The sequence below is a fragment of the Corvus brachyrhynchos genome, unplaced genomic scaffold, assembly GCF_000691975.1.
Source record: "Corvus brachyrhynchos isolate BGI_N302 unplaced genomic scaffold, ASM69197v1 scaffold6, whole genome shotgun sequence".
Classification (NCBI taxonomy): Eukaryota; Metazoa; Chordata; class Aves; order Passeriformes; family Corvidae; genus Corvus; species Corvus brachyrhynchos.
The window spans coordinates 1,890,168-1,908,559 of NW_008238632.1; the positions used below are offsets into that span (position 1 = coordinate 1,890,168).

General features: G+C 43.4%; 1 protein-coding gene across 1 annotated transcript in view; it reads left to right on the forward strand.

Moving 5' to 3' along the window:
• Window positions 1-4,816, forward strand: part of SLC35D3 (solute carrier family 35 member D3) — a gene marked incomplete at its 5' end in the record, with an annotated part of 5,222 nt that extends 406 nt beyond the window's left edge. Inside the window, one exon of the mRNA XM_008635997.2 lies at window positions 942-4,816. Coding sequence (XP_008634219.1) covers window positions 942-1,771 — 830 coding nt within the window. The remainder of the gene's footprint in view (window positions 1-941) is intronic.
• Between the last annotated feature and the right edge of the window lie 13,576 nt (window positions 4,817-18,392).

Here is an 18,392-nt window from a genome sequence, read left to right on the forward strand (position 1 = left end):
CACGGGCGGGCAGGTGCAGCCTTCCAGGGGTGGATGCAGCCCCGCTGTGACTGGTATGTTCTTGCAGGGCTCGGTACAACCTTTTGGAGATAGGTGCATCCTTATGGGGGTCGGTGTAAACCTGTGCGAGTAGGTGCAACCTCATTGCAACCCTACTAGGGAAGGTGCAATCTTACGGGGGAAGTGTAGTCTTACGGGAGGTGGGTGCATCTACAGGGGTAGATGTAATGTTCTGGGAGCAGCTGAAAGCCCATGGGGCAGCTGCAGCCCTACTGGGGCAAGTGTGATCTTGTAAGGGCAGGTGCAAGCTTAGGGGCCCTCTGCGGCCGGGAGGACCCGTGTTGCTTTCCAGCCGAGGTGTAGGTGCCGTGGGAGGCAAAGCTGGTACTCTGTTGCCCGACAGCACTCCTGGGTTGGGGACTGCCTCCGACAACAGAGCACATACAAAGTGTGTAATTTAATCTGCAAAGAGACTGACAGGCAGCTCGGGAGAGGTGCTGATGCTTCAGGGATCCCACAGAGCTCCATTGCTAGAGGGTGCAGAATGGCCAGTGGGTTGGAGGGCAGGCAGCCCGGCCAGCCAGAGCTGGCACGTGTCTGTGCTGGCAACAGGATGCTCAGAGGTGCTCTGTGTATGTGTGTGTGTGTGTGTGGTTTCAGCTACAAATCTTCCACAGTGTCATCATAAAAGGGAGAAGGCAATCTGATTTTGGCTGCGGGACTTAGAGGGGATATGAAAAATATTCAGTATGTTTGCAGCTTAAAAAAATGAGTAAGAGATCTGTTGGGAGGCAGCATTTGGGAGAAGCGTTACAAATCCTAGGAGTTATGGAAAGTGCAATGATGCCTATTTCCTAAATATCCCTCTAGTCTGAAACAGTGCTCTCTTTCTGTTTTATGTGCAACACCTATATTTTTTTTCTCTGTGACTCTTCTGACAGGAGCTGGTGACCTGACTGGGGATGCTATGGGCTATGTGACAGGCGTGCTGGCCGTGCTAATACATGCTGCCTACCTGGTGCTCATTCAGAAAACCAGTGTAGATAGTGAATATGGACCCCTGACAGCTCAGTATGCCATCGCTGTTTCGGCCACCCCTTTTCTCATCATCTGCTCCTTTGCCAGCATGGATTCCATCAACGTCTGGTCCTTCCCGGGGTGGAAGGACCCTGCCATGGTATGCATCTTTATTGCTTGTGTCCTGATTAGCTGTGCCATGAACTTTACCACCCTTCACTGCACTTACATTAACTCAGCTGTGACCACCAGCTTTGTAGGGGTGGTGAAGAGCATAGCCACCATCACAGTAGGCATGGTGGCATTCAATGATGTGGAGCCCACAAAGTTATTTATAGCTGGTGTTGTGGTCAACACCTTGGGGTCTGTCATTTACTGTGTGGCCAAGTACGTTGAGACCAGGCGGCAGAGCAACTATGAGGACCTGGAGAAAGAAGCTAGAGAAGAGGAGGGGAAAAGGCAGGCTGGAGACCAAGCTCTGTTTGCCATGGAGAAAATTTCCCAGGGGAAGGGGGCTGAGGAAGCAGCAGTGGAAGGATCATCCACAGGGGAGAGACAGAGTGGAGAGGAAGAGAAGGACGTCACTGAGAAATCAGCCAAGGCACTTGTGGTTCAGGGAAAATCCACCAACACACAAGAAGTGAACAGAAGCTCACTGAAAGAAGCCTATCTTGGAGTATGGAGATTGGTGAGGGGTGCTAATTATATAAAGAAGGATTATTTGATAGAAAACGAAGAGCTACCAAACCCTTAAAAAGCAGATTTGAAAACCTCTTGCTTGAGGACAGACACCTGGTTTTCTGTACAGGGGGAAAGGCAGAGCATACATTTCCACATCAATGCGTACACATCCAAATCATTCAGGATGATTTTACCTCATTGTCAAAAAGCAAAAGGTCATTGTTTTCTCATGCTTTGGGCTTGCTTTCAGCTGCTTTCAGTGAGTCACTTTAGACCCACCTCAGCTAAGGTGCTGACACTCTGCTGCAGACACAGAGAGAGTTGGGTAATGGGAAGTCACGGGGTGCTTGCCCAGCAGCCTGGGCTATGAGGGACATCAGTACCACAGAGTTACTCGGCAGTGCCAGTGACACAGCAGTGGCCTATACCTTAGATTGTGTCTGGAGCCTTGTGATTTTAACATGTTTGGAGGCTCTGTCAATGTGCTTCTGTATCTGTATCCATCCAATTATAGGTACTCTACATAACTAATTCCTACAATATAAACTCGTATTAGCTGTACTTTTTTTGTGCTCCTCTGTGTCAATGCAATTGCAAGAGAGCTAGAGGTTGTGCCACTTCAGTTACACTGGTATAAAATCACTCTCTTATCTGACAAATTGAGGCCCTCCAGGCCAAGCTTTGGACCTGGTTTACATTGGGTGCTTTGTGTCTTCAGTAGAAATACATCAGTGTTGTGGTGGTGTGCATGAAGGCAGAACTAGATCTGAGCTTCTGAGAAGCTTTGATGGCAAAAGAAAGGTGTGTATCTTTGAGCTTTAACTACATGTAGCATTTGGAATATTAGCTTGACTCAAATAAAAGAGTTTGGAAATGTTGGTATGTATTGATTGGAATTGGGAGGCCTATAAATAAAATAGGGAGAAAGTGTGTGCCTTTTGTTATCCCTCCTTGTACCCTAAAGTCGGATGAATTAGAGCCTGGACTGGAACCCAGGTGTCCTCTCCATCCATTTTCTCATAAGCAGAAGCTGAGAGCAGAGCTGGGGTCACCAGCTCTGGAGTTCCCAGGGGCGCCTTTGCAGGCCAGTTCTGCTACATCCTGGCCACTTGTTGGTACATGGCCTCATGTGCATCCACCCTTGCTGTCCCTGTGCTATCCAGTGGAAGGAAGTGCAGGCAGGCAGCAGGAGCTGCTGTGTGCTCCTGCAGATCCCATGGCCACTGTGATGTTCAGTGTGTTTGGCATAAGGACATCCATGTCTTTGGTAGAAGCAGCTCCCCAGTGCCCAGACTGTCTCTGTCCCCGTGGGCTGTGAGGGGCAGAGCTGCCTCTCCCCTCAGCCACTGGAGCACTCGTGTGGGAAGTGGGAAGCAGGCACTCCAGTGAGGCCTCTGCTAATATGCTAGTATTTTGTCCCACACCTGTTTAACTGGAAGGACTGTGGAAACAGATGTTTGAGTGTTTCTTCGCCTGAGGATATCCTTTTGGTAGGTGGGGGTACTTGGGTGGAACCTTTGCTCAGACTAGACGGAGAAAAGATTTGACTCCGAGTATTTCTCACCCCAAAAGGGTGCTGTGGCCATTGGGGCCACCTTGACCACAGACTGAAACAAGTTGTTACCATTTTCTGAAGAAATGAACCAAGTTTGTTGTTGTTGTTTTTAATATTGTTATTGTTGTTATTGATAATTATTTATTATTATCTATTAAGCCACTGAACTGAAAATCAATTATTCCCACAGCCCTAATTAACCAGTGCCTAGCCTAGTGCTCTCTCCAGCCGAGCAGGCAGCATCAGCCTCACAGCGCGTTCAGTCTGAAGTGAGCAATTTGCCCGGCAGGGAATATTTGCAAAACTGCTCTCTGGGGGAGCTTGAGGTTCTTGTCAATAAATGCAGGCAGAAACATCAGGTGCTGTGGTGGTGTGTTTTCTGAATGATTGCAGAAGTTGGCTGACCTGGCATCACCCATGAATTTTGAAGAGATGGCTGTAAGGACATTTATGCTAAAAGCCTGTAGCTGCTGAGCTGGGGGACAGGGCACAGAGCTCTGTATATCACATGTTATGTATAGCTCGTGTTTAAGAGATACTGGCTGTATGCCAAAATACGGTTACCTTCTGTTCAAGCTCCATATGGGATCTTCTCAATAAAAGTACTATTTATTGTTTCTAGGCTAATATAATAGGGCTTTTGTTAGTTTTTCAAATGCATCCTAGACTAAAGAAGTTTGTGCCTATGACTAATAGTTGCTGTATTACTGAACTCGTTGCAATATTGAACTGCATTGTAATCATACAGATGGCTGGAGAGAAACCCACATTTCTGATCTCTCCTCACTGTGCTCAGTGTTTTCTGTCCACAAAAAACATGGGTCTTCTTACCACCTGGATGCCAGTCTTAGATCCCATAGTGCACAGACCGTGCTTGACACGTGCTGTAGGAAGCTCTTCCCCTGGACTCTTGTTTCAGGACTTTTTCCTGGGGAGTGTTAAATGTTTTGCCAGTTACTGTTGTTGAATTATTAGTAGAAATCTGTGGAAATTCAAACAGGTTTGACTATTAAAAAAAGCTGCTGTTACAATGTTGTACATTTGCATGTATAGTCGAAATGTGATTATATTGTATTCTGTTTTTACCTGTAAATTCCCTAAATTAAAATGGGAATTTGGCAAATGCAATCCACTTTTTCAGTAACAGACACTGTCACACAATAAAATAAAAATACTGCCTTGTGCTGAGGTATTTTAATAGCATCAGCGGAAGACTGCAGAACGAGATGTGGGAATAAAATGCACTGCTTTCCAAAAGGCTTCTGGTTTTCTTATTGTTGCTACTCCGGGGTGCCCATTTTTGCTTCATTTATAGTTATTCTTGTGCCTTTATACCATCCAAGTTTCCTCAGCATGTGACCACACACTATAAATACTGTCATGGGCAAAGGGACTAAGGACAGACAAAGGAACATAGGATTCTGAAGTGCTGGGACCTCAGTACAGCTCAAAATTTCTGTGGTTCTCAGTGGTGATTTTTTGGTTACATGTTTAAGATGATTTAATGTCACTGGTGTAACTGTTATAACTCTAGAATAAATAAAAGTAAGATGATGCTCATTATTAACAGTTCTATTATAAAATCATTGCATTGTTAAAGGATGTAATATTAATTTCATTTTACAATGTTAAGTATTTGTATTACCATCTATGTCACATGGCAGTGCTAGGAGATGAATTAAGCATTAATTTTTCACCTGTTTTCTTTGGATGAAAGGTACATAATGCACCCATGGCTGAAACTGGGTTGTGCCAGACCAGCCTGTGGTCGGTGGTTATTGCCGAACTCATCTTAGAGCTCCACACAAATGTGCCTGCAGGTTGCTTTAGAGAAGGAAACCATCCTTGTTGTCAGATAATAAATGAACCTGATGCACAATGACTGCTTTGAGAATAAACAAGAATTTCAGTGTCAACACATCCTTGAGTAACACCTGCTTTAGCACTCCTAGACATGCACGTACACGCACGGACAACAAAAGCCAGACTGGCTATCTTTTTTGAAATATATTCTTCTCTCTAAGAAACTAAAGAGAGGACAGTTTATTTGGAGGCAGGTACAGTTACAATTTCCAAGGATAAATTAAAAATTTGCATACATCATTGACAAACTAATCTTGTATTTGCCCTCAATTCCACAGGGAAAATATGCAGCAACCTACAAAGCACCATCGGAGAGGGAAAGAAATTTTACAGTTTACTAACCAACACTCCAGACCCCTGCATATGTCCAGGGATAGTTTATTGCCAGTGTTTAACAGCCTTCCGTAATTCTGTTTGCTGCAAAAATGCCTGTTTGCTGCAAAGGCTTTAATAGGCAAAAAGGTGCAAGCCCTTCAGCTCCGGTCTCTAAATTAACATTTGAGCATTTTGCTGCTTATCATGGTGAAGGGTTAACACCTTAACCCTCTCTCTCTGTGTTCTGTGTAGTTTCACATATTGCTTTGAGGTTTCTTCTGTGTTTTTCTAACCTGGAATCTTTAAGTGCAGTGCAGACAATCAACTCTGCTCTCAATTAGCTGCTATATTCATGCTTCAGTTGCTTGTTGAAGGTCATCAGGAAGCTTTTCACTTCAACCTCGTTCCTGTTGGGAATTGATGAACATGCACATGCCCTCTTTTCTCATTCTTTGTTCCTGCTGTATCTCCTAAATCTTTTTTCCAGTGTCCATCCTGAAAACCTCTGCAAGTGTTGGAGGACTTGCCACAGAGGCTTCTGCTACTTCATTTTTTTTCTCTAGAAAGGCAGGGAAGGGATGGACCAGCAGGATCTTGTATGTCCAGATTGTTTCCTTCTACCTTTGTGCATGTTTCTGCCCACCAGCTCCCTGCATCCCAGATCCCTATATAGCTCAGCCCTGGCTGTGTCCCAGCTTCTCGTGGAGCTGTGCCCGGGCTGCGTACCAGTGTCCTGCGGAGATGGGCTGTGCACGGGACAGGCACCAGAGTGAGGGCCCTCACTCTGCCAGACAGCCAGCACTGAAATCTGGCTGTGCCTGCCCTGTGGAGATTTGTTATACACACAGAACTGGGAGATTTTTTCATAGTAACAACATCTTAAGTAATAAATCTATAAACCTGCTGTTGAGTCAGGCTCGATTTTTTTATAGGTGGACACTAAGAAAGCCACTCACACTTCAGTGACAGACATTGTATTTGAATAGAAGAGAGGCAGCCTGAGATAAAAACCCAGGTATAGAGCATGAAAACAGTGCTCAAAGAGATACATGGCATGGGATAAAGATATATGGGCAAAATACGTGAGTTACAAATTAGGATGGATGGGGAATATGCGATAGTTTGCAGAAAAGAAAAATGCTCTTGCATGGAAAAATAAAAAGTAACAGCACTGGAAACCAATGGCCAAACAGTGTGGTAAATCTGTAGCGAATGCACTTGAATTTGGGCTCCACAATAGCAGTGCACATGAAGGAGAGAGGCAGAGTGAACGAGCTGGCTGGGGGAAAGATGGCTGGATCTATTCGTTGTGGTTCTATGATCTTTTTCTTTTACTGGACAGTTGTAAGAAATTTTGCTCTGGGCACATTAATCTTGTTAATAAGTTTGTCTTTTATCAAGTAAAAGCAATGTCAGTTCTGTTCTCAAAATTACAGCACATGTTTTTATTAGGTGCTATTGATTTTGTTCCTGACGAAACAAGAAGATTCCAACAATTATTTAACAGAATTCAGGATTTCTCTGATAAAGAGCAATAAATTCTAAGGTCACAGACAGCTTCTTACCTGACATGGGGGTCAAATGAGAGAGAATAATGGGTTGGAACTGGCCATGATAGTAAACCAGTCAGGTTTACCAGCTGCTGTAAATAATGAGTATCATCAGTAGATAAAAACAGCTAAAGGCTGCTGTGTATATCACCATTAACTCCTCATGTCTTGAATTGTCTTAATTCTATTAACTGCATGTTTGTCTTCAGAGTATCTCTGCAAATTTGTCCTTATGGTTAGTCTAGTTCCAAACCAGGTACACCTGGTTAAAAGGTGGATTTTCCCTGCTGTTCATCAAACCACTAGCTAACCTGGGATCTGAAGGGCAGAGAGGTTCCCTTTGTTGATGCATCTTCTTGAGTGAGTGAACATTCAGGAGCACAGATAAAATGTCCAACAATATATGTTATTGCAAACATAAGGAAACCAACTAAATATTTCCTTAGCACAATTTTACAGGAAAAAAATTACTTTTCCTTAAGCATAGTGGCTGAGAGGCTAGTGAGTCTGAATCTTCAATGAACATCAAAAGGCTGATGCACACAAAATACACCACAACTGAGTGCACAGCCACACAGTTTTGGCCCTGGGATTTACAATATTTTCTAAAAAAAAGAGAGAGTGGGGTGCATTTACCTTGCACCATGGAAGAAATTGCCAGACTTCTTAAAGCTGGGGTGCAGGTCTCTGTGAAGAGCTTCTCTTCAAAGAAGGATCATTATCAAGCCAGCAGCACATTACAAGGATTCCTGAGACAGAGCTGGACTTTCAAAATTGCTCAACACTTTTTTGTGGGTTTTTTGTTTCATTTTGAGGTTGGTTTGTTTGTTTGTTTGGGGGGGGGGGGGGGGGGTTTTTTTTTGTTTTTTTTTTTTTTTTTTGTAGATTGTTTTTTGTTTTGTGTGGGGGTGGGGTGTTTGGTTTTTTGTGGTTTTTTTCGTTTTTGTTTTTGTGGGGGTTTTTGTTTTATTTTTTTGTTTCTTTGGTTGGGGGGTTTTTTGCTGTTGTTTTTTGTGTGGTTTTTTTGTTGTTGTTGGTTTTATTGGGGTTTTTGGTTGTTGTTGTTTTGTTATTTTATTTTTTATTAATTGAAAGTATGAATGAGCAGAATCATCTGTAATATCTGGTCCTGTCCTGGGGTACCTTCTGAATGCTGAACTCTTCTTGACCATTTGGATGTTGCAGTGGCTTGATCAAACCAGTACCCTTCATGCTGCATCCAGCTCTGTCATCCAACACAAGCAGCACAATTTATTTTTCTGTCTGGGAAATCTACTTAACAGTGATTAAGTATGCTTGTATACTCATAGAGGTCTTTTATAACTGCTCCAAATATTCAATGCTACAGTTCAGGAAAGATGCTAAGCAACAGCTGGCTGATGTAGAGGATGAAAATGACAGACAGAGCTGCCTTTTCAATGGAAGATTTTCCAGAAGAAGTTTGGGCTATTCGCTACCCAAGTTTTAGGCTTTCCCCATCTTTACCTACTTCAGTGCCTTTCCTCAAAATCTGAAAATTTTGGTCTTGACTGAGCTTTGGTGTTGATTTGGAGCCATTCTTTTTTAATTTTCTTTCTGAAAACTTCACCTCTGCCTGTCTCCCTGTCGCTGGTCAGGTAGGGCACAACACCCAGAGTCTTGCACCTGGCCCACACCAGCAACCAGCAGGCAAAAATCATCAGCTGCCACTCTCAGGATCAAAAATAAGGACACATTGCTCTGCACTTGAGCTTCATTACAGATTTATGCAGATTCATACTCATCATGAAAAGCACAGTGAGTGAGACCTTCACAGCCAAGAAGGCTTTGCTGTATCTCTGCATTTAAAGCATGGTGTGAAAACAGAGATTATTTCTTAGTGGGGCTCCTCTTTGTGTTTTGTATGGATCCAACGTCTGGGCACATAAACTGGCAAACTTTGAAGACTCAGGCTGCCAAGTGAGCACAGATTCCTAGGTGGCAGTATAGGGCAGTCGCCACAACCCTCCCCAGTTGCCATCAGGAATGCTCTGATTCGTTGCACTAAAACATTTATGCATTTTGTGCCTTGACCAAGGCTTCACTCAGTAGGACACGGGCCTAAATGGAAGCATTTTTCTACATTACGGGCTCAGTAGTATCTGGTGCTCCGCTTCCCCAAGCCAAGGAGAGTGTTAGAAGTGGGTTTCAGGGTTATTTTCTATCCCACTAAGCAGAGATCTAAGCTAACACTCAGAATTCCAGCAATGCGAAGCCAAAGAAACAGCCCCTCTGACCCGAATCTATTTAATGACATTGCTGTGGCAATACAGCTGATGCAGGAGAAAGGACTTTCTGCCAATTTGGTGTGTTCCATGGCACTGTGTAGCCCCATGACACCAGTGAAGGGCCACCAGCTGCCAGGCTGTGCCAGCACCCCCGAACAAGCAGACCTGTGACTGCAGAGGCTGTTGTTTAGCTCTGGACACTAAAGCTGTGGGGGTGGGGGTTCTCCTGTGGGGTCAGGGGTTTGCCCCTTTTCAAGAGCTCCTTAGAGGGACCTGGCTCATCACAACTCAGTCCCTCCCCATGCTGGGTAAAACAGGTCAGCTCAGGTGCAAAGTGGCGTCATGGCGAGGGAAAGGAACAGCAAAAATTTAACCTGTGCTGTCCAGATAGGCTATTACTGCAGCAAAATTCTTCCTTTATTACTTTTTTTTCTACCAGGCATAGCTCCCTCTATGCTTCTGAAAGGAAATTTGCAAATGCACTAATAGTTTTTTTAGAAGAAAAGATTTATTTCAGAAGAGAGTTCCTGCAGGCAATACAACACCTGCTGAGCTTGCAGAATCATTCAGTGTATGGAATGGATTAGGTTGGTGGCTGCCTTATTTTCATTGCCTTCGAAGCGGCTGGGAAAACTAAGATGTAAAGGTAAGGACTGTAACAAAGAACGAGCTCTGTAAAGCAGCTTTGCTACAGCGAACCTTCAAACCCATTTGAGAATGTCAGGGATTTGCCATTATTCTTGAAGCTGACTTGATAAACAATTCTGGCATCTTGACAGTTGAGCCTTAGAATAAAAATGTCACAAATTCGGTCTCCTGCAAGATAAGGAGTAGCCAGCTTATTCCCAGGGTGCAGGCAGGGCAGATCTGCCCCGCTATCGGTGAGCTCTGCTGCAATGGGATATCTAATTAGGTAAGTGCATTTCCAGCATTAGGGTGCATAAGGTTGATTGTGAGTGGCTGCCAGGAGAGATACACGGGATCAATTTCGCAGATTCATGCAAAAAACTGCTCTCATTTTAACTAGAATACTAAACTTGAGTAGTGATATAAAAGTATTATAAGCTACCAGTGAAGAAGGAAAGCCAAAGGAAGCAAAAAAACTAGAGTCCCACAGACACATTTTCAAAGACTTACAGTACTGTTGCTCTTCATTTTTCAGTCAGAATAATGAATAAACATTTGCGTATTAACAAGAAGGACATAGATAATTTGGGTTATTTTAAATCCAGTGCCACTATCTGACCCAAATGCAGGCGCAGGGAGCCCATAAGGTTCTTCAGCAGAAGCCACCAGGATCTGAGCCATGGGCATCCCAGTACACCACAGTACTTTCAAGGCTGGAGAAGCCCTGATCCACAGCATGCAGGAATCTGGGAAGCTGGAAGTAAATACATCTGCTGCCTTGTTTTGCCTTTGTATACCCAACCTTTTCATTTGCTTCCTGTTTTCCTTCAGGGACAAATCTCTCCCCACCCATATATTTTTCGTGACAATGCCTCAACTGGCATTTATATTACAGTATTTCCAGAAAAGGAAAAAAGAAAGCCGGAAGTGTGGAATTATGTATCTATATCTATATCTATATATCTACCACAGCCTCCAGATTAATTTAGTAATCTTTTTTTTTTCTGATAACTTTCTTGAAGGTGAAGGTCTAGATGAACTACTCCATTCGCTTTTGGCCTATCTGATACATGAGAAAGATTAGACTATCCGCCAAAATTGACATTTTCGTTACACCAGTTGTGACAGGAGCTGCTGTGTCCCAGGGCTAGTGTCTATGTTTAAATAAAGTCCATTAGACTTGGACTATAGCCAGGTCTTTCGTTGCTGGGATCTTTTCAGCTGTAAACAGAATTGCACTCCCTCTGAAATTCTGCTGCCACTCACTTTTGTAAGAGGACAATGAGTATTTGGGGGTTTCATCCATTGATTTTGGACTGTGGGTTAATTCTGTAGGTTTGGTGAGATCAATGTGCTTCAAAACAAGCAAAGAGCTGGCTAGCTTCCGCTACACTGACATGGTCCCAAAATGCCAATGAAATTGATTGGCAAAAAGCTGTTTCAGGACAAATAGGTCCCTCATGAGCTATAAGCATCTCTCCCGATCAGGAAATGATGGACATAAAACTGCAAAGTTCTCTGCTGTGGCAGCAGAGAGAAGCATAAAAAAGCTCCTGTGAGGGGAGTGTGATTTTATATACCTGTCACAGGGTCTGCTGAGGTGCAGCTCAGGATTTTTGCCTTACTTGTTACAATTTCCAATGTTGTGGAACAGTTCCTTGTGGGAATTGTCTACCTGCATTTAGGGGTGTCAAAAATGGAGAGCTTTTCCTGACTGTTTTTTCTCTTGGTGCTACACAGTTTGCTGTCATTTTGTCATTAGTTAAGGTTTTCACCCCACTCCCTTTGTCCAATCACAAACACTGTGGTGGGAGATCCTTGCCTCTTGAGTTCAGATGCAGTCTGCAAGTTGTGAATCTGCTACTCGGCAAAAGTCAGGGGCAGGAATGTCCATTGCAGGAAATGGAGAATGGATGAACTCAGTGGGGGCTAAAACTTCCTCAATCAGTGGTAGATCCACTGCCCTTCCTCTGACTGCTCATTGCCAGGCTCCTCATCTCAGTCACCAGCTTCCTTGTAGCAGGATCTAAAATGATTAATCTTTATTTTAGCTAAAAAATATTATTCTTCACCATTCTGCTGCATTTCACACTGTCAGATCTTTGGCTGGTCTTGCACTGCTGGCCCTTCCAGCCATATTTACACTGCAAGTGGTGCAGAATTATCATGACTACTCAGTGCTTCTAGGGCAGACTGGCATCTTCCATGTTTGCCCTGAGTTTTCTTTGGGACTCAGGTATAACTATCATTTTCATTACACTTTTTTTCCCCAAGTAGAATTATCTGATGTAATGGGAGGATTGTGATGTAGCTCTGGGTTCAAAGCAAATAGAAATGTCCTTGACACAGGAAGCATTAGACTTGTGTCGCTTGCTGCCGAAGGAAGCTGAAACTTTCCTTTATGTCATAGGGTCATGGAAGAGAAATCCATATACCCATGTACTCCATGTATTCCATGTACTCCATGTATTCCATGTACCTGAGGGTTAATAAATATAGAAAACTTCAGGATGTTCTTTGAGATTGAAATAAGTTGAGTCTGGGAGAGTATTCAGAGGATGTACCATGCGCAGCCTCCTGCTCTCATCCTGAGAACCTGTTCATGGTGCTGCTGAGAATGGGATACCAAGCAAGATAGACCTTTGGTTTGAGCCAGTATGGCCATTTGTATGTTTGATTTAATGCATTCACTAGGAAGAACATCTGTAAAAGTTTATTCAAGATACACTCCATCTTCAAAGGTCTTATAAATCCTGTCCTTCAGCAATTTACTTACTCTTTCTTACTCTGCCACCAATCACTGTTTTAAAAACTGTGCTTACCTGCTGTCAATTTCTTTGTTGAACTCTCTGGCTTGGTTTTTTCCTCTTCTGTGCCAAAATAGTGACTCAGTGTGGTTAGAAAAAAGGAAAGGTCTTTACAAAGGCCTTAGAGTTCTGCTGAAAAAGTTCACCAGTATGGACTGCTTTTGAGTGTACGCCCTGCCAGATTCCCTCACCTCCTCAGCTATAAAACCCCACAGTAATCACAAAGGGACATACCACATCTATCATTATTACAGGCAATGCCCACTTACACCGTGTCCCTAAGAGTGAGCAAGTGTTCCCTGTAAGTGAATCATATACCTGCTCCAGCTCTCTCAAGGAGCTACTAGACAATCCCCAGTTTACAAGCCCAACACAAAGCTGTGTCAATAGATAGTCACCAAAACCCCCATTTGACTACTGTTATCCATCAGGTCTACAAAACTTGAATGGAATTGGGCTGGTGTTTTGCTGAGCAACACTCTTAAGAGATGCTTGCAGCTATAGGAGGTCTTATATGCTTCCCCTTTGCTGTATCCACCAGTTGCTTACTGCTTCCACAACCTTTGCAAGCACTGATGCCTTCTCCCTGGTCCTAGAATCAAGAACCAGACACACTTAAGGGATAAAGGGTTTTACCTAGGTATTTAATAAGGATTCTCGTGGTGCAACAATTGGTCAAGGCAGAATACGCCAAAACGCACACCCCTGGTAGATCGCATGTGCAATTTTATAGACCTTGCCAGTTAGCATATCTAACAGAGATGTCCCAATGAGAGGCTTGAATGAATAGTGTAACATCTCCCCATCCTAAAGTATTCCCCCCAATGGGAAACTAATCTTAGTTTACAGGATCTGTTCTAGAGGAGCCTTGCTTTCTCAAGATAGCGGAAGGCTTTCTGGCCCCCAGCTGTGAGGCCTTTAGGATGTTTGGTCTTCTGGCCTAGTAGAATACCAGGAGTATGCTAAGATATCACACTTAAAGAATCACAAGTATGCATGCTAAGGGCACTGAGAATACATAAAAGGTATATAAAAAGAAAAGGCAAAAAAAAACCCCATCATGGCATCAGCACCAGCCCTTTGCATTGCAGAATGGTAGATGTGCTTCAGGGTGTGGCACAAAAAATACTCCAAAGTTGATAAAAATTATGATCTGGAGGATTGTTTAGCTGGATCTTATGTGTGGCAACAGTTTTAAAACAACAAAATTCTTTAGTAAATCCAGTCAGCCTCAGCTGATGGAAATCAGTAACTGCATCTCTGAAATAATCCCAAGAGCACAATAGTAAAGTACTTCCATTGATTGTATATATTTTAATTTCAAGACTCATGCTTGATCTGATTTGAAATTACTAGATTCAATGACAATTTGATTCACAGGGCTGGAAGATCTGTTAAAGCACTAACAGCTGAGCAGAGGTGGGGCTGAACTCTCCAAAGGCATAAAACAGTGGTACAAAGACATGTGGCCACAGATGGCAAAACCTGATTTTAGTCGTTCCTCCAGTTGTGGAGCTCTCCACCCCTACATTAAGGTGACCAGCCCTTCCCAGGAGCCAAAGAAGTATCCGTGCTGAGTCGTTGAGATGCGGATTTTCCCTGAGCTATGTGTAGCCAGCAGGGCTGTGAAAAGCAGGATGGGGGCAGTGATGTGTTACGTCTGTGGCTTGGTCTCAGGAGCTGAATCCTGCCCCCTCTGGCTACGTCAGCCTGCTCAGAGCTCAACACTTGTCTCCTGTGTCTTGAAGAGAACTGAGACATGGAAAATTTCTAACTGCTGCAGTAAGGAGACCACTGCAGTAAGAGCCCACATGAGAACAATCCGTGCTCCTTTGGTGCAGGATTTTACGTTGTTTCAGCAGCTGAAGTACCTCTTCCTACTGTGATTCTTCATTCTGGTTCCTTTCCTGGAACCGAGGACCTCACTGGTTTATCTCTTCATCTCCCTGTGCCTGCCACTGCAGAGCTCACCTAAGAGTGAGGCGATGGGGGAACCTGGTCTGCACCCAGCTGGCAATGATTGGATGCACTGATGGAAACTGGTAGTAGGACTGGAGTGCTGTAGGTGGTTGGTGGTCTGACAACAGAAGATTCTATGACTGTGGTCTTCAGAGACAGGCAGCAGCTGAGTTTTCTCAGCTCAGTATTTCTGTAAACACCTGGATATGTGTCTGTGTGTTTGTGTTTCTCCTTGGACATATAGTTTTAATTTTTCCTTGAGCTTTTGCAGTAAAAGTACAAAGATTTAACTTTGTAAAGCAATTGGCACAACACCAAGTGGATTATACCAACTTTATGGAGTGGAAGGTTTCAGGAAAAACTCAGCCTTGTGGATTTAGAATTTCCATCCTCCAGAAGTATCTGGAGGACACAGACTAAAAGAGCTCCCTAGTGCATTAGGCTCTGCTTATAAAAGAGATGGTCTCAGCCCAAAGATTTTGCAATCCAAATATGATGTTGAGCAATCCTCTGCAATTGTATGTGCTACTAGAAGACAAAACTGCATCAAGTGCATAACAAAATTGCTCACAGTTAATAAACCTGTCAGAGCAGATAGATAGCATTGCCTCATCTAATACCGGGTTCCATCTGTGGGTAAATTCTTATTAGTAGAAGACATTATGCAATATTCCTTAACAATTCATAATAACTTGCATCTGAAGAGAGGAAGATGAAGTAATGAAGAGAGCTCACAGGTGTAGAAGTGTGATAAAGAAGGTGCAGTGGTCCTCCTGTAAAGCAGCCACCAGATGCTCTTTTCCTCTGTGCAGAAAAGCCCCCCCAGCCCACGGTGTATTGTTTGCAGTGAAAGACTCAGCTGAGCTATGGCTTAGGTTGGTACTATCTGGGGTTCTGCAGCAATGAAGTGAGCATATATATTGCAGATGGAAAATGGTGCTGCTACTTCTGACAGCTCTTTTCACTCTTTGATAGAAGAAAAAAAACCTGCCTCTGACTGTGAACCAAGTAAGAGTGAGTAAAGTGTGGCAGTTTTTTAACACACTTGCTTCAGAGAAAGACTCCTGCTTGTGGAGATACTGATCACATAGACTTGAGCATGTATGAGCATCACTTACTTCAGAAGATAAGTGGAGTGTGAGCGGTAAACAGCTTTTTTTATGTGCTCCTTTTTTAGTTAATGGGAGTTTCACAGATTACTCCAATGGGACCAAACAGACCAACAATGAGTGGTTATTTGAAGAAATCTGGTGAATTCCATACTGTGATAAAAAACGTTTTAACTCATCCCACTAGTAAGTATTAGTCTATGTTGTGCTTGTGTACTGTGAATCTCCTGTGTTTTGGAGGCTGTCTAGTAACTACATTTGGAAGATAGTGTTTCTGGGGTAACTAACCACAGAAAGAGAGCTACGGGACATAGAGGACTTGGGTTAGTTCTTGTTAGCTATGCAAAAATTACCATATGGCAAACTTCAAGCTTTAGACAAATTACTATGGGCACCAAATGAACAAAAGAACTGAAATACTTTGCCAACAGCATCTTCAGATACACCGCCTTGATTAGCATTTACTATGTTAGCAGGTCCTGATGGCAGCCTGAGTCTCCAACTCCTGCACTTTGACATCCATTGCTCTCCCGAGCCACCAGCAGGCCTGCATCCCTCCTCAGGGCAGAGGGTTCCACCAGGCAACAGGGAGCCTTGAAACCAGGTACTGCCTTGCCCAAAGCCTTCTGCAGGGCTTTGAAGTTCTTGTTCCTCCTCCACAACCTGGGTTGTGACACCCCTGGGTTGGTCTGCTTTGGGGATTACTGTACGACTTACTCTCAATAGCTCCTTATTGTTTTTGGGAAGATTATCAAAGGTACAGATTGCCTTAAGTGCAGAGACATCTAAGGTAGATCTGTGTGACGGCACTGGATTACTTGGATTGATTTACATGCATGTAGCACCTGCGAACAGAGCTGCACTGCTCTCGAGCTGCCCAACTCACACACCTGGCCTCAAAAGCCCCAGCGAGGCAGCTTCCTGTGCCTCCGTAATTTTTTTTTTTTTTAAACCAGGCTATCTACTATTCCTGATACCAGAGAGCACACTATGAGACCTATAGAAGTAACTAGCCAGACACCTATGACAGCATACTTGCTGTCCTTGTCACAGACAACTTTTTCTACAGCAGGGAACAATGTAGCCTCCAGAAGCAAGAGAAAACAGATGCGAGAGCCATATGCTGTAGATGGAGAGTGGTGGATAGTGACTGTCACAAAGTTGCAACAAACAAATGAAGTTTGTCTTCTGCAGAGACTCTCTCTGTGGTCCTCAGTCTGGGGATGTCCATGAGAGAGGAAAAAACCCTCAGTGGAGTCAGGCTTCAGGCTTCTATTTCCCGGTCCTTAGAGTCAGAGAGTTTGGCAATTTGAAGCTTGGCGTTGGAGCCCACATGGGAGGGCTTGCATTTTGTGAGAGGCAGCAGACAGTTGTCCTCTGCCCAGGGAAGCAGCAGCATTGCTCTGTCATGGCTGAGCACAGCAAATTTGTTTCTTGCTGTTGCTGCTGTGTTCTGCTGCAAATGCAGCTCCCAGCTCTCCCCTTCCCTTCCCAAAGCCGCAAGCATGGCAAAGGCGTGTGATATATTGAACAGCAAGTAGCTCTTCCACTTAATCTGATATGTGCTGTGATCTATTGCATTGCATCACAGTGCTATGCTCCAGCCTCAGATTTTCCTACAGCCTCTACAGCTTTACCAGTCTCTGATCCTTCCTGAGTGTTTATGTGAAACCACTTGTAATTTCTCAAACAATGTGTCTCTGCAAAAGAAGAGGCTCCAACTAATCAAAAAAAAGTTCTACACTCTAAAAATAAAATGAAATTTTAAAAGGGCTATAAAAAACTGCATCATTGACTGGCTCCGGATGATCTCTATGAAAGAGAAAACAATATTCAATTTGTCTAAAACCCCAAGATCTTCTCAAAAGGCGTTATAAAAAATAGTTCAGAGACATAATGTAAATTAGAAACCCACAAGCACAGTTCATACTTGAATGAAATTAATTCACACAGGATACAGCAAATATGGCATAACTACAGCACCACTCTTATTTTTTTTATACCACCAAAGCCTTTATTTCCTTTGAAGATGGGTAATTGTAAGGAATAGAGTACTTTTTACTTCTCATGTAGAATTATTCTCCCCACTCTCTCTATGTTGTACAATGTATTACCTGCAAATGATTAAAGCTGGCCTCCTGTCCCTTTGGCTGTTTTCAGAGACTGTCAGTGTCTCCAATGGGCTGAAGTAACCTAGGAGAAAACTTTGTATATGACCATAAAAGCAGATTATTTATCTTCAAAGAGAGAAAATCAAGAAGCCTTGACAGATCTCTTGATTATTTTGGTTTCCCTGTAAAAGGGTTTTCTTTTATTGAAATAATTTTTTAAAAGAAAATAACCTCAAAGCAAAATACAAATTTCTGGTATTATCCCTGCAGGATTGCTACCAGATCCACATGGTCATTCTACCTATGGTGTTCCTACCTGCTGAAATGTTATTAATCTTGAGTAATCAATTCAAAGTAAGATCAGGTTGTTTACAGTGACCTGAAAGTATTCCAGGGAGCTTGAGCAGTACCAGCTTTATCTTTCAGAACACTTGCCCTTCCAGCAACAGAGCCCACATTTTCCAGCAGCTCTATGGGGAAAAAAAAGATGCAAGCACCATAATTCACTTTTCCTGATGCACCAGGACAGAAACTAAGAGAACCGCATTTTGG